General features: G+C 37.7%; 1 protein-coding gene across 2 annotated transcripts in view; it reads right to left on the minus strand.

Moving 5' to 3' along the window:
* Positions 1-23,413, minus strand: part of CKAP5 (cytoskeleton associated protein 5) — a 65,405-nt gene that overhangs the window by 40,059 nt on the left and 1,933 nt on the right. Inside the window, exons 2-13 of one of the 2 annotated variants that reach the window (XM_070936506.1) lie at positions 15,547-15,639; positions 11,452-11,645; positions 8,869-9,075; positions 7,411-7,582; positions 6,557-6,689; positions 6,084-6,187; positions 5,628-5,741; positions 4,959-5,063; positions 4,421-4,510; positions 4,168-4,332; positions 3,378-3,506; positions 1,946-2,128 (exon numbers count right to left, since the gene is read on the minus strand). In XM_070936506.1, the coding sequence (XP_070792607.1) occupies positions 1,946-2,128; positions 3,378-3,506; positions 4,168-4,332; positions 4,421-4,510; positions 4,959-5,063; positions 5,628-5,741; positions 6,084-6,187; positions 6,557-6,689; positions 7,411-7,582; positions 8,869-9,075; positions 11,452-11,645; positions 15,547-15,603 (1,653 nt within the window). In that variant the 5' untranslated portion in view covers positions 15,604-15,639. Of the gene's footprint in view, positions 1-1,945; positions 2,129-3,377; positions 3,507-4,167; positions 4,333-4,420; positions 4,511-4,958; positions 5,064-5,627; positions 5,742-6,083; positions 6,188-6,556; positions 6,690-7,410; positions 7,583-8,868; positions 9,076-11,451; positions 11,646-15,546; positions 15,640-23,413 lie in introns of those variants that run through there. The other variant, XM_070936501.1, reaches the window with a different exon arrangement.

Consider the following 23,413-nt stretch of genomic DNA (forward strand, 5'->3'; position numbering starts at 1 on the left):
CCATCTACCGTATATACTCGAGTATAAGCCAACCCGAATATAAGCCAAGGCACCTAATTTTACTACAAAAAACTGGGAAATCTTATTGACTCAAGTATAAACCTAGGGTGGGAAATGCAGCAGCTACTGGTAAATTTCAAAAATAAAAATAGATACCAATAAAATTACATTAATTGAGGCATCACTAGGTTAAATGTTTTTGAATATTTATTTCAAAGAAAAACAGTAAATTAGCTCTGTAAGTGGAAAAGAGGGTCAACAAAAACAATATGGTATCAAAGCGTCTTCTGAAGCCACATCTATAGTGCCAGGGTTTGTGTTCCTTCCTTCCTTCCTTCCTTTTTTTTCTTTTACTTTCTCTCTCTCTCTCTCTCTCTCCCTCTTCCTTCTTTCTCTCTCTTTCTTGTCTCTCTCTTCCTCTTCTTTCTTTCTCTCTTCCTCTCTCTTCCTTCTTTTTCTTTCTTGTCTCTCCCTTCATCTCCCTTTCTTTCTTTCTCTTTTTTTGTCTCATTTTCTTTCATTCTCTTTTCTCTCTCTCTCTCTCCCTTCCTTTCCTTCTTTCTTTCTCTTTCTTTCATCTTTTTTTTCTTTCTTGTCTCTCCCTTCCTTTCTTTTTTTTCTCTTTCTCTCATTTTCTTTGTCTCTTTATCTCTCTCTCTCTCTCTCTCCCTCCCTCCTTCAAAATCTAGGTGAGACTGGGAGGCCCGAGATAAAATGCCTGGCAGTGGCGGCAGCAGCACTTAAAACAGGAGCTTCAGGCAGAGGCAGGGGTCGAAACGGGAACTTCAGGCGGTACTCCCTGAAACTTTTCCTGCACGGCTTTTGCCGCAGCAGGCATTGGCAGCGGCGGCAGGGAGTCCCGGAACTCCCCAGGACTTTTCCTGCACGGCTTTTGCCGCAGCAGGCATTGGCGGCGGCGGCAGGGAGTCCCGGAACTCCCCGAAACTTTTCCTGCACGGCTTTTGCAGTGTTTGCCTTCCTTCACATGCGGTGCACATGTGCAGCAGCCCTGGGAAATTTGCTCGCCCTGCCGCAGCACTGCCGCCCCTCTCAGCCCCATCGCAACGGCTCCATCTACCCGAAGGGCCACACACCGACCCACTAGCTGGGCCGGAAGCAGCATGTCTCCCGTCACAGGCTGCATGTGTGCCCTGACCTTGGAAGGCAAAGGTGTGGGGGACTGCTGGGAAGGCCACGTGGAAAGCAGGCAAGCATGACAGGCCTCAGGGAAGGGAGTAGGCTGCTAGCTCCCTTCCCTACGGCCAGGCGGCCCTGACATGCTTGCCTGCCTTCCATGCGCCCTTCCCGGCAGTCCCGTGGCCAGGCCCACTTGCCTGCTTCCTCCCCCACCACCGCCTCTTTGTTCGGCTGCTTACCTTCCACAGCGGCTGGTCCAGAGCGGCCCTCAGCCAACCGCCGCTGCTGGAAAGCTTTCTCTGAAAGAAAGCTGCTGCCATTGCCATCTTGTTCTTCGCATATGCACATCCCATTGGAGTTGCAAGGCAATGGGATGTGCATGCATGAAGAACATGGCGGCGACGAACAGGTAAGTGGGACCCTCACTTGAGTATAAACCGAGGGGGGCTTTTTCAGCATAAAAAATGTGCTGAAAAACTTGGCTTATACACAAGTATATACGGTAATTAAACTTTACTGAATTTGCTATTAGTGTACGTGTGTGCAGGAGCCTGTTAATCCTAATGTTCATTTTGTAATGTTTCATGGGAACAAGATATACATACTGAATGCGAAAGTTAAACATAGCGATCCTGACATTACATCTGTTTGTTTAAACATTGGACTTTTTCGGAACATCTATGTAAAACTTAGCTCATAAGCAATTGCAATGCCCTATTTTGTCACTTCTGAAAATGCAATTAATTTGTACTCATTTAAATATATGCAAATTCAATCTGTCATATTTCAGAGTGTGTGGTTTTCATACCTTAGTAGTGGGAACCTTTTTTGGTGGCCCAGATTTAGCTGTGTTCTCTTTCATATCCTTGTCTCCTGCAGCGCCAGAAAGAACTGGAGTCTTGCCAGGAACAGCTTTGTTTTCTTTTCTATCAGCTCCTCCAGTGACTTTACCTCCACCAACCAACTCTATTTTTTCAGCACACTCTTTAATCTAGTAGGCAAAATTAGATTAACATAAAAGCATTAAAATAAAAGCATTATCTAGCAGTTGCTAAACCCTTCTAAATCCTTGACAAATGTCATAAATTATTGCTACAAAAATTACAGTTCTTGAACTATATTGCCCCTGAATTATTTGGATTTTTCTATTTCTGGTACAGAAGCAGTACAATTACAATGTAAAGAAGCTCTTTTCAGTTCTGACTTTTATTATATTTACACAACATTTAAATCATTTTATAGTCTGAAGGCTGGACAATTAGAAAAGTTTTAATCTGCAACATCTGCCTGCTCTCTTTCCTTATCAGTGGCCTGAATGTCTAAGGCCTCGGGAGAGCCAAGTGCATTCTTCAGAGGAAAGGAAAAAAACAAGAGCACCAAAGGGAACAACCTAAGGTGCTTGCCAACCAGGAAAGAGAAAAAGAACTGCAAGAATAATCTTGTGAGATGAAGGAGCTCATTACCAAGCAACCTGAGGAGGGATGTAAGTGCTTAGGAGAAAGAACAAAGTCAAAGTGATTAAAATGCATATGCATTTATGCAAAGACCTCCCTTACAGAGGAACAGGAGCATGCTTCCAACTTTTCAAATGGCCATTTTGCAGTCAACATATTAAAAGTTGAAAATATACCCTCACCTGCTAGCTTCTTTGCCTTTATATATAATAGATGACAGGACAAGTTAGTTGCAATTAGAGGTAGAAGTTTATAAATTTTGGGCATGCTTCGCAAGTGACGGGGAGAACTAATATTGTTCCAGTATATTTATGAGTATTCAACTCAGGGGATAATGAATATATGTTTGTATGTGTCTCTTTTTTAATGCACATTTTTTTTCTTTTCTAATGTTTTGCCTATCTATCTTTGTTTGGTTTTTGTACAATTTTTTTCCTGGGGGGGGGGGAAGAGTCTGTATTTTACCTTAATTTTCTGAAGAAAATAATAATTTATTTGAAAAAAACAAATTTGCCCATGGCCCCTTCCCAATACTGAAATTCTGCTATTTCATATGCCCAACATAACATAAGCTTTAAATAATGAAAGGTTCACAATTTATCTGACAGAAATGACTTCACTATTTTACAGAACCTAAAACTCATATCATGTTCAAAAATAGCAAGTCAGAACCTCACCTATTTATCTATTGAAAATATTAATAGTTAACCCCGACTTATTCTCAGGGCTCCTTGAATAATGTCATATTTGAACCCTACTACAGACTGATGATTTAGTGTTACTTACCCGATCTAGTTTCAGTTTGTCCACATCCGTTAGAAAAGGATTCACAGTTTTCTCACCTGCCACTTTTAGGGCAGTGCCCAAGGCTTCAAATGCAGCATCTCTAACCTCCGGAGCCGAATCATTAATATGCTGTGGTGAAAAAACAAAATCTGAATATTCTGCTTGATGGAGCTTTGATTCACAGAATCCTATAAAGCAGTGGTTCCCAACCTTTGTAGCTTGGCGGCCTGGCGGGGAGGAGGGAAATATATGTGCGCAGCTCGACTTGCTCGCATGGCCCTGTTCCGAATAGGCCTCAGTCCGGTAGTGGGCTGCAGCCCGGGGATTGGGGACCCCTGCTACTATAAAGCGAAAGATGGTGAAAACATGTTTTCACCCATTTCTCTCCTCTGAATTGATTTGTATTTTACATAAAGCTCGGCTTGGAACCTCTCTGTGCTATCTTCAGCTGAACCAAAGTGGAGGGCAATGAAGAAACTGAATTCAAAAATATGAATCGGTTACATGGTTTTCTCCTTTCTTGGATATGAGAGAGATATTTATATATTTATTTATTTAAATTTATTTGCTACACATCTTGCAGTCGTGCCACTCTGGGTAGCTACCATTCTTTTTCTTTTGTTCTGCATAACATTTCTGTCCTGCCTAGATAAAAGTTCTTCCATGATATATGTCAATATTTTTGAACTTCCCACCTTACATATTAGTAAAGGATACCTTCCAGCAATAGAAGCTATCTCCTTATTTCATTTCAAATGTAAGTTTTGCAGATGATTTTATTTTTTTTTACCTTGAGGAGAGCAGCGCAGAATGGTTTCAGGAGACTTTTGGGAAGGGTAGAAGGAGTGCAGTGACGAAAGCTTCGTGCAATGAAGAGAGATGTCTGCTGCTTGATAGTTGGGTTTTTGTTATCCATTACAGCAAAGATATCTTCACTCAGGTTTTGTAATGTGGTCTAAAATATTTGGACATGAGAGATTCACTTTGACTATTCAAGAAGAGCCTATTAATCTTGTTCAGAGTATTGGTATCAATTCACTTACAGTAAGAAAGATCGCATCAATGGCTTCTTGCAAGGCTTGCACGACCTGAGGCTTTTTTTCTTTGAACTTCTCCAGAATAGTTGGGACAACCTATTGAATATTATCAAGATGTTGTTACAAATTGTGCATCCACTCCAGTGTCAGTTGTAATACAAAGAAATCTTCATCACCGTCCCATACAAAGGACAGAGGAAATAGTTGAATCACACTAAAAGTTCATTACATCAAGAAACACTCTGATACTACAATCTAGCTAAAACAGCTTTTAAAAAGAAAAATGTTTGCTGTTTTTAAAACTCTTACTTATTTCAAACTACTACTTCTGGAAACAATTTTCCTATCTTCCTGGATATTCTTTTGTTTTAATAAAACAAAATCCACAAGAAAATTTGCTAGAAATATGATAAAAGGAAGATTTAACACCCATTCAGTAGAAATCAGTATCAGGCTGGTGGCCAAATTCTAGTCTATTCCTCATTCCACAATTAATTTTACACACAGAGAATTCAAAAGCAAATGCTGAGCACATTATACTCACATGACCAGCATATTGTCCAAATTTCTTCCTGAGACCAGTGGCTAGTCCAGCAAGGCATTTGGCAGCCAAAGCAACCAACATCACATTAGTATCCTTTCCAACAACCTGTAAAGAAAGAGTATCACAATTTAATGGTGTAAAATTTCAAAATGAATTCTGAACAAATTAAAAATAATTTCTCATGCCATTCACCTAAATTAATATTAAACTATCTAGCAGTTACTCTCCAATTTGACAGCCCACATACATAAAGAATGGGAGAGAGGTTGTTCTCCCCTGCCACTTTCCTATACACTCACAAAATATGCTCCATTTGGTGGAGTATGCAAACCTAGGGTGTGCAAATAGAGAAGAAAATAGTGTTTCATGAGCACAAATTCTGGATTTTATTCTGCATAATAAGGGCTGGAAACCACAGATTTTGGACAATTTATTAGTGCTAGGTGATTTACTATCTGCTTAAAGAGTTCAAAAACGTGTTCAATTATATTTATTTCTATTTCTATGCAATTAAGATCTCACTCATCATCCACTTAAACCTGTGAGCAAACATTATAATTAAATACTATATTTACCAATAAAAGATTAAAGGCTCCTTATAACTATACTAATACTGAGACCTTGTATTTAGATTTGAGAGGTCCATTTGGGTAATACAGAGAATCTTGCCTTCTTAAGAGCTTTCACCAAGTCTGCATAATCTCCAGCTTCCAATCTGGGATTTTTAACTAGCACTTCTACTGCTTCCAAAGCTTCTTTTCTTTCCTGCCACTTTTTGGCCTCCTGCAAGGCAAACCATTAAAGATATATGAGATATGCATTATTGAAAGTGATACGTTCTAGTCACATGTCATTTCCTATTTGTATAAGGGAAAAATACATGCACATGCTTTCATGGTTTCCATGCTTTCAGAAACAAGGAAGTACCGTACTTTAATTTACCACTGTGTTTTCACATTGATCTACTGCAATTGTTCCCAATAAGTAATACCTCCTAGTCATGACAACATATAAATTCAGTAGCAGAAAAGAGAAATTATTTGGTAGATATTTTAATGCACACAGTATTGATGCGAAGGGAAGTTACAGAGATTAAGATTAACATATTGTTTTGTCTCTACTTACTATTTTGTCATAGAAGTCCTTAGGAAGTTTGGAGAGAATTTCAACAGCTTCCAAAAGTTCATAAGCATCAACTTGTGGAACATCCTCATCACCATCATCACCTCCTATGGAAAGAACTATTAGACACAGCCAAGTACAGCCAGTTACACTACAATACTACATTTTACTAATCATATGATCAAAATGCTCAGAATAAGGACTTCTGTGCAATTAATGATACTGTCTAGATCAGTGTTTCTCAACCTTGGAAGCTTGAAGATGGGTGGACTTCAACTCCCAGAATCCCCCAGCCAGCGCTGCTGGCTGGGGGTTTCTGGGAGTTGAAGTCTACCCATCTTCAAGCTACCAAGGTTGAGAAACACTGGTCTAGATACTGATATGCATCTAACTTCTTTCTCAGTTTATGCTTTTTGGTGAGTTTTTCTTTTTTTTAAATAACATCCTCAAGGTTGAAGTTCCGGATCAAATATTACCTCCATCTGCATCTCCACCAGCTGCCTGCTGTTGCTCAAATTTTGCTTTCATTTCTTGCTGGGATCGCAGAAATCTGGACTGCTTGGGAGTAGATGATGGCAGTTTGACCCATTCTTCTTCCAGTTCTTTTAACTACAAAAATTAAAATAGCCAAAAGATGCATAAACACAATCTTGACCCCTGATGCTTGGACTATTCCCTGCTTTCAAAGGGGTATAAAAGCATAACTCTTTAGGAAGGCTTTTGAGGATAAAAACTACACTGACCCAATATATATTGCTATAGGTTAAGGGGCATTGCTGTTACTGTAGTGGCTTTTTAAACTATTTTTCTATCTCCTCCCCCCTATATATAGGCTTGCTATTAGCCACTCAAGTGTTATGATTAGGGTAACATGCAAGCTGGAGGAAATAATTGATTACATGAATACAATTGATTATAAATGATCTGCTACTGAAAGAAGGCCTACTAAGAACGTTAGCATATTATATGACTTCAATTTTTTTTTGCTGACATAAGTATTTGCTGCTTAATAATTAGCACAGGTTCCAGGAGATAACCCATCTTTTAAAGCTTGATATTGGATGATCAGCTGTTAACTCTTAGTGCAAGATATCACCAGTTTTTCCAAGCCTCTTGAAAGATTCAATATGAGATTTGTTAGAACTCCAGTTGTTTCAGGTCTTGGAGCTCATGCCTATTTTATAAAGTTTCCTCCACTAAAATTGTATCTAAAAGGAATATTTTCCAAAACAAAACTTTCAATTATTGAAAACATCTCAGAAAAAAATTTATTTTCTTCTGTTTACTGGTATACTTCCTGTTAAGATTATCAAACATTTGCCCAATTTACCTGAAGAGAATTTATGTTCTGTAATGGAGGTCTAAGAGCATCCTTAATCCATCGATAAATCTCAATTGCAAGGAGTTTGGCTTCATCTCGAACCGCTTTCTCTCGAGATTCAAAAAGTTTTGGCAACACTTTGATTATTGGCTTCAGGGTGATTATTTTTGAACCAAATTCACTGAAATATATACATGCAATTAGATACATTATGCTATAGTAATGTACAGTCGGTGACAAATATTTAGTGTTCTAAACATTATAGCAGTAGCAATTAGATTTATATACTGCTTCAGTCACTAAGCAATGCAATCATAAAGGGTGACATTTTGTGACCAGGCCTTTATTTAAAGACCACTGATACCGTTCTGCAAATATCAGATGTGATTCTTACAATGTTTCAAAAGGTTTCTGAGAGCTTCTAAAACCTCATGAAAAGGCTGTGCCCACTGTTCTCATTCTGTTTCCAGAACATCATGAGAAGATCACCCACAATTCTGAGAACACTGGGAATCTTGTAAGGTTTTAGAAGGCCTCAGGAGTGATGAGACCAGCCTTGAGCAGCCAGCAACTGCCTTGTACAGGGCCAGGCTGGGCATGCTTTGTCAGTCGTTGGAAGAAGCCAGCGAAGGTTACAATATACCATTGGAATGGTGGTCTGTAACGTGAGGCTTGAGATGACAGTCCTTGGCTTTGGGCTGAAGTAGATGCCCACGGATAGCCGGCTAAGACTGTTGAAGGCCTCAGGCCTCTATTTCAGTTTAGCACTACCACCACTAAGGAATGCTACTATGCCAGAGCAGCCAAAAGAACAGAGATGGGGGTGTGATAGGCAAGTGGGTAAGTGCAGGTGATCTGCCAAAAGCTGAATTTTGACGTGACCGTGGCAGTATCTTTGGAGATTGAGCATAAATACCATTCTTTCAGTGCCACCCTTTAATAGTCATAGCTTGAGGAATACTCCATCCATACAAGTATTATGCCCAGAGAAAAAACTAGGGCTTCTATGCCATCTACAGTTGAGCATTTAACTTTCTATGTAAGTGGTTTTTGCACTGCTTTTGGGGGATTTTTTCCATCCACTTTTTATAGCCCTCTAATTTCTGATGCTGGTTGGCTTTTAATGTAAATCAAGGTTGCCTATGTGCTAACATATGGTCAGGCAGACTAAATTACAGTATTTAAATGGATTCCTTCCCATTTCTTCATTTCTTGCTAGAGTTCAGTCTTTCGTTAAGCTGCATCAAATATCAACAGCAGTTGATTTCGTATACTAAGTCATAAAGGAACTTAATTTTGTTATGAACACAACATATAAACTTAAAGGGCAATGTATGCATTCTAAATATTATACGATGTAGCTTTTTTCCACTGTCCACTTAAATGGAAAACAGCAATAGAGAATTTAATTAGTCATAAGAAACTCCCTTCTTAGAAAGCCTGAATAAAATTTTCATTAAATCTTACCTTAGTGCTTTCCTCAGTGTCTCTATGCATGCCACTATAATCTTGGGGTTCTTGTTGTCCAAGCCTTTAAGCAGTTCTTCTTGCACCACTTCCCCTTTCTCAATTTCAATAAACATGAGGCATATATCTATGCCTAGTTCCTTTGCTCTAGCTTTAGGCTGATTGAACACTTTATTTACAACTCCAGATACCACCTCACCTGTTGTTCTTTAAAAAGGAAGAAAGGTAATAACAAGAATTAGTTGAAAACAGAATGAACAATTTGATTCTCTCTCATCGACCTTATAGCAATGTCAATTTCATTAAACACAGGGTTCTTCAGTATATTGTTATATTTATTGCAATTTATTGAGGTTAGATTGGTTTTGATGCATTTATGAAATATTCCTAAGAGTTCTGGAAATCTGAAAAATTTCCCTGAAATGTAAGATTTTTTTTTCCATTCAAGGATACTTATTAATAACCTCATTCATACACATTACTCAAACGAAGCCAGAGTTTTTTCTTTTAGGATTAATGGATAAACAGTTAGAAAAAGCCATGGAAAATTATCTCAATATATTATCACAGCAGTGAGATTACTGTATGCACCGAGTTGAAAAGGTTTGACGTTACCCAAAATGGAGGAATGGTTGCTGAAGTTGATAGATTTTGCTGACATGGAGAAATTAACTTCTTTGATTTTTTTACCTTTGAAGTCTCTCAGGAGCTATGATTGTAAGCCGGAGCGCATCCAAAATGGCGGCCGCCCACACAACAATTCAAAATGGCGGCCGCGGCAACGACGAACCTCCACGAGCGCTAATTTTAAATTTATTTAAACCGGCTGTGCAGGAGGCAATGCCTGGACGTCAGAGTATGCCTTTAATCATAGGCATTAACTCCAGAGCCGCAGAAAAAGCAGAGCTGAGGCAATCGTGACTATGCTAGCTCACCAGTCAGTCAACGATACGCCCGCGGCTGAAATAACACGGATCTGCCCAGCTGGGACAGAATCCGGCTTGCTGACAGTTAAAAGAAGGAGCGGAGCGATCTGGCGCCCCAGAGACGCTACCACCCCTCCACAGCAATCAAATTCCCTCGTAGCAGCTCCTTCTAATAATGATTAAAACAAAAATAATAAACTAAAATAAAAGAGATCTAATGAAAGCTGTTAAACTGCAGAGCTAGAAAAAAACAGAAGTTCCCTCAGTAACTGAGTGAGAAAGACTGGCGTAGGAGAGGCAGTGTGGGCGTGGCCAAAAGAAACGTTGGAAGAGATCTGCACTCAGTTCCCTAGTAACAGGAAGGAAGAGGATCCCATACTATGGATTGGAGGAGCAGCGTTATGGAAAAAGGATGGAAGGCTGAGTCAACCTTGAGCCTGGCGAGATTCGAACCTGCAGTAATTGCAGGCAGCTGGTCTTAATAACAGGGTGCTTTAGATCACTGTACTACCAAGGCTCTTAGGGAAAAGACATTATGTACCATATTTTTCGGAGTATAAGACACACTTTTTCCCCCCACAAAAGAGGGTGAAAATCTGGGTGCGTCTTATACTCTGAATGTAGCCCCACCCAGCTTCTCAAATGGAGGTTTCTGAAAAAAGCATCAGAAACAAAGCTTCAGAAAAGAAGCCCGCAAACAGAGCTTCAGAAAAAAAGCCCCCAAACAGAGCTTCAGAGGCTTTTTTTCTGAAGCTCTGTTTCGGAGGCTTTCAGAGGCAGGAAAAAAAGTTTTTGGGAGTTTCAGAAGTTTCAGAGGCAGAAAAAAAAGCCCCCCCCCCCAAAAAAAAGGCACAGAGCTCACAACCAAAGAACCTGTTGCTAAAATTCACCTCTGAGAACAGCTGATTGGGGGTATTCTGGGAGGCCAATCCATCTGCCAATCAGCTTTTTTCTTATTTTCCTCCCCAAAAATTAAGGTGCGTCTTATACTCCGGTGCGTCTTATACTCCGAAAAATACAGTACATTTATTTTTGATTAGAAGCCTTTTATGGACTTTTTGTGTAAAAATGAAAACAAATGAATTTGTAACTTCTGGTTTCAATGATTAGATGGGATATTTTAATAAAAATTATACACTAAAAGACCTGATTCATAAGCATGCATGTTGAGCACTTCATTATTACATTTTACAGACAGCTCAAATGCATGCATTGTGTTAAGTGAAAAATATTTTTATAATGTGAAGGGCCATTACAATGTGTAGTGATTATTTAATTACTCTAAAATTGTTCTAGAAACAAATATGACTATTGTAAGAGTCAGACAATTAATTATCAACATAAATTATCTCCTCCAACATTGGTACCAATGCAGTAGGGAAGGCGTCAGTTTTTATTTGATTAAAGAAAATCATTTTAAAAACCCAAACTGGGGATTAAATGACTGATGTATTGTAGGCATGTTCCAAAAAGTTTTATGGTATAGATTTCATTGTATAATTTTAGCCTCATGGCTCTGAAATTTTTTTCCAAAGTATTGTTCTAACTCCTATAATGGTTTGAAACTGTTCAAAGCTGATATATAAATATAATTTGGGATCTTAAGCTCATTAGTAGAAGAAAGAGTTCTTCTAAGGTACAAATACAAATAACTTACTTTCCTGCTACATGAGCATTTTCAACATAAGCAAGTGCAGCTTCTAATCCTTTTAGCTGAACTACTGCATTTGAGTCTGTCACAAATTTCTTTATAAGTCCAAGGTATTTGGACCATTCAGGGCTCTTTTCATCATCTATTTTCTCAAACAGCTTCAGTGCTTCTTCATACCCATTTAATCTGGCTTTCCATACCTAGGAAGAAAATGGAAATAAATTAAATCAAATCACTGTGTGACCCAAAAGAATTATATGCTATTCTCTTATATGACCAACTATATATTTTTATTACAACCAATACTGAGGTACTGTAGTTTTCCCTCTTAAGTATTCAAATCATAGGTATCCAAATACCTACTAAAATTCTGCAGCATTCATCAGATGTAGTATATGCAGTCCCAAGAACACATTTGAGGAGTTCTGAAACTTTAGTCATGACTGATTACAGTACAATACAGTCATACAAATCAGTGAGGAAATTTCTATCTCATCTGAACTATCATATACAAAGTTAATAATCTTGAAAATAACACAAACTGAGGTTTTCTTCACAAATCTAGCAATATGTTTTATTCCCCCTCTTCAGACCTCCGCATCATTCTTGTCATGCCTCCAAAGTGCTGCCACCATATGTTAACTTCTGTTGCAAATTGCTGTGAGATAAGAGAAGATACAGTGAAGGGGAGAAAAGAGGAGGAGGGAGAATAGAGGATCACAAATTTTTTTTACTAGTTCTCCTTTCCAACAAACACTGTCTGATATTTGAATATTTTTTTTAAAACAACACGACATGCCCTAAATAAATATCATTATAGCAAACTTATAAAAACATTAAGATGCATAAATAATAACTTATGCTACTAATGTTGCTATTTTTTCCCAGTTAAGTTATTTCAACAATTTAGAAACATGGAAAACTGATGGCAAAAAAAGATCTAGTGGTTCATCTAGTCTGCCCTTTGATGTTTTTTCTTGTTTTTGTTTTCTTTTGTTTATTTATTATTTTGAATTTTTAAAATTTAATTTAGATTATTAAACTTCTGTAAAGATATGAAGAAATGTTTTGTAGGAATTATCTATGTAAGAAATACGAAATCACAGAAAAAAGAGAAAATGCTAAGAAGATGCAATAAGCATCTACATAACTTCATACATCTCTTATTGCAAAACTGGTTAAATCAGTCATAGGATTCCCTTAAACTAGGAGGCCATACTGATATCCTTCCTGTACTTTTGTGCCATCTGTTTTCTGCTAATTGTCCAAGATGAAAATGACATGCTATAAAACTGAAATCAAGCAACTTTTTCTCTCACAGAATAAATCTTGGATTATTGTTACAATCAGCATGACCATGTAACAATATCCAACCTTTCTTTTTCATCCCCAAAATTGGGGAAAAGCACTGGAGCCAGTCCCAATCATTATTAAAGTTATAATTTTAGAAATGGAAGAAACTATCCATGGCCTCATTGTAAGGTAATTTGTTGAAAAAAATTATGTACAATGAAAACAAAGTTACTAAATATTACTATTACTAAATATTTTAGTAATAGTTTGAAAGTTGGTCCAAAATGAATATGTGGAATTGAAGGCAGTAATGATTTAATCTCAAACTGTTGCCTGGCTAATATAGATACCACCAGAGCGAAAAAATGAAATAAAGAGTTTGGGGCTTTGTGGAAGGTTGCAATATATATATATATTTCCTAGAGAGAAAAACTAGGACCGGTTAAATTTATCATTTTAATCATTATGCCAATCAAGTATTATGTTTGAGAAAATGACTTCAGTTTTATAAAACATACCCTGTGAAGCAATGAATGATCATGTAGTCTGTCTGCTGTTTTCTTTTCTTCCCCACATGCTGATTAAGTAAGCCAGATCCAGGTTCACATATAAACTAGAGCACTTTTTAGAAAACAGTTTATTTTCACAACTGACATTTCTAACCCATGAGCCATGGGTAACAAATTCAATTTTCTGATTTCATAAAACATGATAATTAAATTATATCAATGCTTTAGTTTCTTACAGCAACTAAAACAGGCAAATATTATCCAAACAAACCTGGTATGCATGAGGAGGGGAAGAAGTTTCTAACTTTCTTTTTCCAAATTCCTAAGTTTTCTGAAGAACCTTTTAGTTGTACAATGTGACAATGAATCCACCTTTTCCAAAGTACCACTATATAATTTTTCATTGATCATTTGTGAATTTTTCATGTTTAGAATTTTAGCGGAATTTAGTGTGACATTAAGATCACACTAAAGAGAGATGTGATGGCAAAATGTTTAGGAACACTTGCACAGACAGCGAAAATATGAACTTAAAGAACCTTAATTGGATAAATTAATGATTTTGAAGAGACACAAATTATATCAGCTACAGGAAAAAAAGATGAATCCGGAAAAATTTAGAGAAGGACAACTGCTCTGAAGCAAGAGCCGAACCGTGGAATCTTATTTTTGCATAAACATTAAAAGCTATAAATATATAAACAGACCACCATTTAACATTTGCTCTGATCATCACTCACAATTACTGGGTGACAGGGCAGAAATGCAATTTTCTTAAACCCTAGATTGATCTAGATGAAAGCATATTTATAAGGTGGTTTGCTCCCAACCAAAAAACAAGTATTTCTATTGTTTTGTTACTCTAAATAGATAAATAAAACATAAATGTCACAGTGTAGCCAAGACAAATGCAGATAGTCCTCGACTTATGACCACAATTGAGCTCAAGTTTTATCTTGCTAAGTGAGAAATTTGTTAAGTGAGTTTTGCCCCATTTTACGTCCTTTACTGACACGTTTAAGTGAATCACTGCAGTTGATAAGTTAGCAACACGGTTGTTAAGTGAATCTGACTTCCCCGTTGACTTTGCTTGTCAGAAGGTTCCAAAAGCTGATCACGACCTCAGGATGCTGCAACCATCATAAATATAAACCAGTTGTCAAGCACCTGAATGTAAATCATGTGACCATGGGGATGCTGCAATGCTTGTAAGTGTGAAAAATGGTCATACGTCACTTTTTCAGTGCCATTGTAACTTTGAATGGTCACTAAGCAAACTGTTGTAAGTTGGGGACTAACTGTAGTTCCTGTGGAGACATTTTCAAATTTGATCAAATGCATTTTATTTATTTATTTATTTATTTATTTATTTATTTATTTATTTATTTATTTATTTTATTTATTTATTTATTTATTTTTCAAACTTCTATACCGCCCTTCTCCTTTCGGACTCAGGGCGGTGAACAGCCAAAATAAAAACATTTATACATAACATTGCAATTAAAAATAGATTTAAAATAATTAATAAATTTGGCCCATAATTTAAAACTTGTCAATTTAAAATCAGTATCAAAATTTTAAAACCAACCCTAAAATCAAGACAGACTGGCTAACTGAAAAAAGTAAGTTTTTAGGGCCCGACGAAAAGTTCGGAGGTCGGAGATCACTCGTATCTCTGGGGGTTGATTGTTCCAAAGGGTAGGTGCCACCACAGAGAAGGCTCTCCTCCTGAGGGTCGCCAGCCGGCATTGTCTGGCCGACGGCACCCTGAGGAGGCCCTCTCTGTGGGAGCGAACCGGCCGGTGGGAGGCTATTGGTGGCAGAAGGCGGTCCCGTAAGTACCCCGGCCCTAAGCCATGGAGCACTTTAAAGGTGATCACCAACACCTTGAAGCGCACCCAGAAGTCCACTGGAAGCCAATGCAGCTCGCGCAGGAGAGGAGTCACATGGGAGTGCCCCGTCGCTCCCATAATCCCCCGCGCGGCCGCATTCTGCACCAGTTGGAGCCTCCGGGTGTACCCCAAGGGGAGCCCCATGTAGAGAGCGTTACAATAGTCCAGACGAGAGGTGACGAGTGCTTGAGTGACCGTGCGTAGGGAGTCCCGGTCCAGAAAGGGGCGCAACTGGCGTATCAGGCGAACCTGATAAAAAGCCCCCCTGGCCACGGGTTAAACTAGTGTATGGAAAGATTTTCAAAATATGAAGCTAACATTTGTCCTTTCCTTAAACTCAAAACAATTTATCAATTTATCACTCAGTAAGTAGGGAAATGCCAGTTCCTTAAACAAGATAATCTTACCTTGTGTTCACATTTTTGATCAATGGGTAATTTCATCCATTCACTATCATCTGCCATGATGCTTCTGTTTCTTGTAGTTCTTCACTGTAATACCTAGGAAATACCAAAAACAGCAACGATAACTAAAAAGGCACGCTGAAACATATGAACCCAGTAGAAATGAACATACATAATAGGATCTGAATGAAATTTAACATTAAAAAACTAGAAGCTAACTAATAGCAGCACCAAATGATTATAATTATGACTTCATATATTCTGTATAGTCGGAAAATACGTATTTTCCGACTATAAGACGCACCTGACTACAAGATGCACCTAAATTTAGAAGAGGAAAACAACAACAAAAAGTTTTTGGCCTACCCTTTTTCGGGCCTTTTCCATCTTTTTATAGCCTGTTTCTGGGAATTTTTGCAGCCTGTTTCCAGGGCTTTTTGCGGCCCATTTTCTAGGCTTTTTGCAGCCCATTTTTGGGGCTTTTGGGGGCCATTTTCAGAGCTTTTTTTGGCCCATTCTTGAGGCTTTTTGGGGCCGTTTTTGAGGCTTTTTTTGGAAAAAAAACAGGCCAAAACAGCCTCAAAAATGGGCTGAAAAAAGCCCCCAAAATAGGCCGAAAAAAGCCTCAAAAACAGACTGAAAAAGCCCTGAAAACGGGCTGAAAAAGCCCCCCCAAACAGGCCAAAAAAGCCTTGAAAACAGGCCGAAAAAAGCCTCAAAAAAAAAAAAAGGCCTGGAAAAAAAAAACTGAAAAAAGGCCCCAAAACAGGGCATGCAGAGGCCAAAAAAAAAAAAAAAAAAAAATGGCTGACAGGTGAGAGGAGCTTTGGCAATATTAGGTCTATAAGACGCACAGACATTTTTGCCTCCTTTTGGGAGACCAAAAAGTGTGTCTTATAGTCCGAAAAATATGGTATTTTGACACTCTAATCCAAATCCAAATTCCATGCTCAGGAAATATAAATCTGAATATATTCTATTTAAAACAGGTATATTTTCTCAAGAGTCCATTTTTGGTAATGATAAGAACAGAAGAAAAACAGACGAGTACTAAAAGTATAACAGAAAAACCTAGTTTTAAAATATATAGCTAGCAAAATTATAATGTTGCACACTGCAGGGAAGCAGCCTATAAAAAGCACATGTCAATAAGCCAAATCACCAGGCTACATGACAATATATTCTAGGTGGGGCTGTGGCTGGACTGAGAAGACAGCAGTTTTTGTTTCAGCTCTTAGCAATGCCTTCCTTTTCATTTCTGGTGCCAAAATATCTTGCTACACGAGATGCAATGATAAAGAGTATTAGTATCATTTGCTACATTTACTAAGAGCAGTATCAAAATAGTGTGCTCATTCTAGAGTGTTCTCACAACTCCTAAGACAGGATGGCAGTTTATATGGTTCCCTAAAAACCAGTTCATTAAACTAGCAACACTACTCATGTGAATGTTCCGCTCTTCTCAAGAAAGGTATTCTTATTAATGTTTTGAACAGACAATTTGATGGAAACATGCTAAAAAAATAAATCTCTTCCAAGGATCTTTAATTTTGTTAAATTTTATTACTGATTACTCTATAATTAATTTGAAAGATATTTTAAATTAATAGACAAACACTGCAATCTTGTCATCCTCCTGAAACACTGATTATACCTCAGCATTGGGAATTGTAAGTATTTAAGCTCATACACATCCTGAGGGCATGCCAGATGGGGAGGGGCATGGTAATTGAAAGGAAAAGGAACTGATAAAATTAGTATAGAAAGTTGTACATTATTTACACTTTAATGGATTCTGCTTTTGTAGGCCCTAACATTTATCTTGACCAATGACTATAACTAGTTGTAGTTTGTATTAACATACGAGGAATATCACCATATAATATACACTATCTGGATCCACATATCATGCCTAGTCAACGTGTGAGTTTATTTTTTGATATATTGTGTAAAAAAAAAACTTGCAGATTGCAAATTAAATTTTAAGGTTTAGTCTAGTTGTGCTTTACTTTAAAAACACATTTATTTAATGATATACATATCTATACATCACTCCTCAGGCTAATTAGGTAATCTACATTATAATACAATACACCATATTGATTAATTTGATAGACTCAGACAATACACATCACTGTATGCCTGTGAAATATATAAAAGCTGTTAAAATGCAACAAATTATCAAAATGTTTAAAAAATGAAATATTTTATGTTTTGCCATTTGCAGTCATCTTTATTTAAAGGTTTCTACTATTTTAGGTATCATTAAATCTTCAACACTTACTAAACAAATGTACATATGAATATATTCTGAAATGCATTCAAATAATTTTATTCCTTGGTAACATATTCAATTTATATAGCTTAATACTTCCCGTCATTTTAAACCATTAAATGAAAAGAGCAAGAAATAGTAAATCACTACTCTCTTACAATAATTCTAGAACCTCTATCATCCTGCATCTTCCCTCTATTTTCTCTGGCCAATTCAAACCTTGACTAATTCATTCAGTAGCAGAAAAACACAAAATTCCCAATTATTATACTCAGTTCTGTATCACTGCCACCATGTTTACACTTTCACAAAGTTAATCAGGCTCCAATAATCTAATTAATTATTATACAACAAAAATGTTTCTATCAACTCAAGGAATTATTTGTCATTTTAATAACATTCAACATTATGTCTCTCCACAGATGACAGCACCCAGTTAAACTTCACTGGTCTCAAAAAATTAGAGTGAGAGCTGATTACTGCTCGGAAAGGAGACCAGTAGGAACACTGGGCTACACGAATAAAGGAAAAAAACCTCAGCATTCCAAAGACGGCAATATCAAATTGTTTCTATATTGCTTTTATTGCCAGAAGTCAAAATAGTCACTTTCTTCTCCAATTTGTTAGGAAAGCAACACAACGAAATATTTTGACTAACCAACCACTGATAATGAAACAAAATCTATTCTTGGAAATATTAGGGAGTGGAAAAACACCTCACATCTACATGGATTTACCAAGGCAGTCTTCTCCATGTCCCACCTGTAATATTCCATTCTCTGCAGAAAGGGTGATTTCTTTTTATCCTGTCTTTATTATTATAAATAACTCAAAGTAGCAAATATATCTAATATTTCTTCCTCCTCCCTTCTCTTATTTTTCCCACAACAATAATTCTATGAGATGATTTGGGCTGAGAAAAAGTGACTAACCCAAAGTCATCCAGCTAGCTCTCATCTCTAAGGCAAGACTAAAACTTTCTAGCCTGGTTCTTTAATCACTGGACCCAATGCTGCCAATACTTTTTGGTTTTTGCCACCAAGTAAAATTGAACAGAATCTAAGAAATGTATACCCATACTTTATTATGTAGCTGAGGATTGATGTTGTTGTGTAGTAGTTAAGGAGCTGGACTTGAACCAATCACTTCTTGATTTAGGTCCTAGCTTGATCATTGGTTATTTAGCTGAGTTTGGGCTAGTCACCCTGTCTCATCCTAATCTATTTCATATAATTGTTGCTGGATGTATAAAATTAGATGTGTGAGGGTATATCAGGATAATGTGGAACTGAGTATTACAAAAATACATCTCAATCTTGTGAAAGTAGGAAGCATGAGAAAACCTAAACCAATTCTATGTTGATTTGGGTTAGGAATAAGTTGAGATAGAAAGAAACTTCAACAGTTTTTTCTTATAATAAATAACCTTAACCACATTAAAGTACTTTCTGAGATTCCTAGCTGTTCCTATTTCCTGACCCTTGTCCACTTCAAAAGTTGATTGGGGAAGTCCTTCCATGTATTAGATTTGAACCATCAAATAAAAGTTAGCATATACTATATATTTATGCTTTGGATTTTATTATAAAGTTTAATGAAAACTGTCCATGTTAATCAGTTCCAGAATTAATTTTAAATATATCTTTATTTAAAACCAACTTGTCTTTTTTAAACAAAGGCTAAAAAAATATCTGTTAGGTTGGATCCAGTCATCTAAATCACTACCAGTTCTATGATTTATTATTTATATAGCTTTGTTCTACAGTAGTTTTGAGAAATGAAATCCTGCACTGGAGTTACAGATAAGAAAATCAAGGTTAGTAATAAGATGCACCATATATTGTAGAGAAAGTAGTCTTAAGGAAACCTTAATGCCACTTCTTTTTAGTACATTTGCTAGGTAGCCTAGAATGAACACTGTAAATATTTTTTTCTGCATATATATCTGCCCACATAGCAACTGTGAAATATACAGTGGGGCAAAAAAGTATTTAGTCAGCCACCAATTGTGCAAGTTCTCCCACTTAAAAAGATGAGAGAGGCCTGTAATTGACATCATAGGTAGATCTCAACTATGAGAGACAAAATGAGAAAACAAATCCAGACAATCACATTGTCTGATTTGGAAAGAATTTATTTGAATTATGGTGGAAAATAAGTATTTGGTCAATATCAAAAGTTCATCTCAATACTTTGTTATATATCCTTTGTTGACAATGATAGAGGTCAAACATTTTCTGTAAGTCTTCACAAGATTGGCACACATGTTGCTGGTATGTTGGCCCATTCCTCCATGCAGATCTCCTCTAGAGCAGTGATGTTTTGGGGCTGTCACTGGGCAACACGGACTTTTGACTCCCTCCAAAGGTTTTCTATGGGGTTGAGATCTGGAGACTGGCTAGGCCACTCCAGGACCTTGAAATGCTTCTTACGAAGCCACTCCTTCGTTGTCTGGGCGGTGTGTTTGGGATAATTGTCATGCTGAAAGACCCAGACACGTTTCATCTTCAGTGCCCTTGCTGATGGAAGGAGGTTTGCACTCAAAATCTCATGATACATGGCCCCATTCATTCTTTCCTGTACACGGATCAGTCGTCCTGGTCCCTTTGCAGAGAAACAGCCCCAAAGCATGATGTTGCCACCCCCATGCTTCACAGTAGGTATGGTGTTCTTTGGATGCAACTCAGCATTCTCTCTCCTCCAAACACGACGAGTTGTGTTTCTACCAAACAGTTCTTCTTTGGTTTCATCTGACCATATGACATTCTCCCAATCCTCTTCTGGATCATCCAAATGCTTTCTAGCAAACTTCAGATGGGCCCGGACATGTACTGGCTTAAGCAGGAGGACATGTCTGGCACTGCAGGATCTGAGTCCCTGGCGGCGTAGTGTGTTACTGATGGTAGCCTTTGTTACGTTGGTCCCAGCTCTCTGCAGGTCATTCACTAGGTCCCCCCATGTGGTTCTGGGATTTTTGCTCACCGTTCTTGTGATCATTTTGACCCCATGGGGTGAGATCTTGCTTGGAGCCCCAGATCGAGGGAGATTATCAGTGGTCTTGTATTTCTTCCATTTTCTAATTATTGCTCCCACAGTTGATTTCTTCACACCAAGCTGCTTGCCTATTGCAGATTCAGTCTTCCCAGCCTGGTGCAGGTCTACAATTTTGTTTCTGGTGTCCTTTGACAGCTCTTTGGTCTTCACATAGTGGAGTTTGGAGTGTGACTGTTTGAGGTTGTGGACAGGTGTCTTTTATACTAATAACAAGTTCAAACAGGTCCATTAATACAGGTAATGAGTGGAGGGCAAAGGAGCCTCTTAAAGAAGAAGTTACAGGTCTGTGAGAGCCAGAAATCTTGCTTGTTTGTAGGTGATCAAATACTTATTTTCCACCATAATTTGCAAATAAATTCTTTCCAAATCAGACAATGTGATTGTCTGGATTTGTTTTCTCATTTTGTCTCTCATAGTTGAGGTCTACCTATGATTACAATTACAGGCCTCTCTCATCATTTTAAGTGGGAGGACTTGCACAATTGGTGGCTGACTAAATACTTTTTTGCCCCACTGTAAAACAAGCCAAAAATCTGAATGAATGTGTTTAATCTGAACTGCATTGCATTGAAAGTACTGAGTAAATGCTGGATAGTTGGGGAAACTTCTATTAACAATTATTTTTCTTTCCTGTCATGACAGTCCTTTACAGTGAATACCTGCAGGCCCTGTAAGCCCCACCCATCCATGCAGTTTACTCAACCGGAGTAAATATTAATGGGTGAAATGCAGAGTAGTCATTGGCATAGTCCCAAAGTTGATTAGTAGTAACATAAACCACTTCTAGGGAAGTGCAGAAAAATAGCCTGAAATTTGGCCTGAGCATTGAGTGAGAGAGAAAAGAAGCTTCCATCTTCCTAAAAAGCTCTTAGGAAAAACTTGGCCTGGAGAGAAAATAATTTTGTCTTTGTGAGTGTGGGAAAGCTGAGAGAGAGGTTAGAGACATTGCCGTGTAACTTGGACAGTGAGACAGTATCATACAGAGGAGAAAAGGAGGTGGGATTCTGGAGACGGACAGTTCCCTCGTGAATTGCACATCTGAGGAAATTCTGAAAGTGAACCCAGATTTCTCTGCAAAATGGAGAGGGGGAGTTTTAAAAAAAATTTTTTTTACATTCTTGAAAATATGATTCTCTTGATTTAGGATTTATTTCAATCTATATTCCCACCCTTGTCAAATTCATGACTCTAGGTATCTAACAACAATTAGAAACCCTATTAAAATAAGTGTCTATGGAGATTCTCAACCCAGGTTATGGTTGTCCCAAAGGTGCTTTTTCAAGTGGCAATTGGACTTTCTTGTTTTTCTTTGAAGTGAACCATCTTCAAAGAAAAGAAAGTCCAGTTGCCTCTTGAAAAAATATCTTTGGGATACTAAAATAACTGTAAAAAAACCATACATATATAATAATCAGCCAAGGTAAAAAATAAATCCACCACCAACAAATCAAATATTATATTTCTTTAAAACATTTATCTACCTGCCCATCTTGTACCAAATTCTGAGCAGCTATATAAATGCTTTTTTAAAAAAATAAAATGAATATATCACAAATTAAAATAATATGGATTAAACTATTACTTAATTAAACTATTAATACCACAAACATTAAAAACTAAAACCTGGTACCAAATTAAGCTTCTGACATGCAGTCACCTCATCCTAACCCAGAGCTTGGGGGAAAAGACAAGTCTTCAGTGCTTTTCAAAAGGTTAAGGAGGATAGGAGCCTTCAGGGGGAAGAATATCGGTAAATTCTCGACTTACGACCGTAATTGAGCTCAAAATTTCTGTTGCTAAGCAAGAAGTTGTTAAGTAAGTTTTGTCTCATTTTATGACATTTCTTGGCATAGTTGTTAAATTAATCACTGCAGTTGTTAAGTTAGTAACAGGGTTGTTAAATGAATTTGGTGTCCCCGTTGACTTTACTCGTCAGAAGGTTGCAAAAGATGTTGACATGACTCTGGGATACTGCAACTGTCATAAATATCAGTCAGTTGCCAAGTATAAGAATGTTGATCACGTGACCATGGGGCTGCTGCAACAGTCGGACGTGTGAAAAATCATGTCATTTTTTAAAAGTGCCATTGTAACTTCAAATAGTCACTAAATGAACTGTTGTAAATTGAGGACTACTTGTATTCCATAGGGTAGGGAGTTGCCACAAAAAAGGCACGCTTCCTATCACCTGTAAGGTGACCATTTTAAAGGGAAGGGACTAGGAATTTGCCACCCTATCTATTTGGACAAGTAGTTGTAGTTAGGAAAAGGGAGTCCCAGATAATCTGACCCTACGCAATACAGTTATTGCACAGGCACTACCATGCATCTGGATCCCTAAGCTAATTAAAAAAAACCCCATGACTTGAAGAATTTACAAAATGCCAGCAGGATTGGGGCCAAACTAATGTTGGAGGAGGGGGGGAAATTATGCTCTTAAAAAGCAGGTGCTGCAACAAAGGCGGCTCTCTTCATGGACTCCACCAAATGGCACTCCCTAATAAATAGTATTGGGAGCGCTCTTTCCTGCTGAAACCAATG

Source organism: Pituophis catenifer, unplaced genomic scaffold (assembly GCF_029215685.1).
Source record: "Pituophis catenifer annectens isolate HBS135680 unplaced genomic scaffold, rPitCat1.0.hap2 SCAF_1, whole genome shotgun sequence".
Taxonomy (NCBI): Eukaryota; Metazoa; Chordata; class Lepidosauria; order Squamata; family Colubridae; genus Pituophis; species Pituophis catenifer.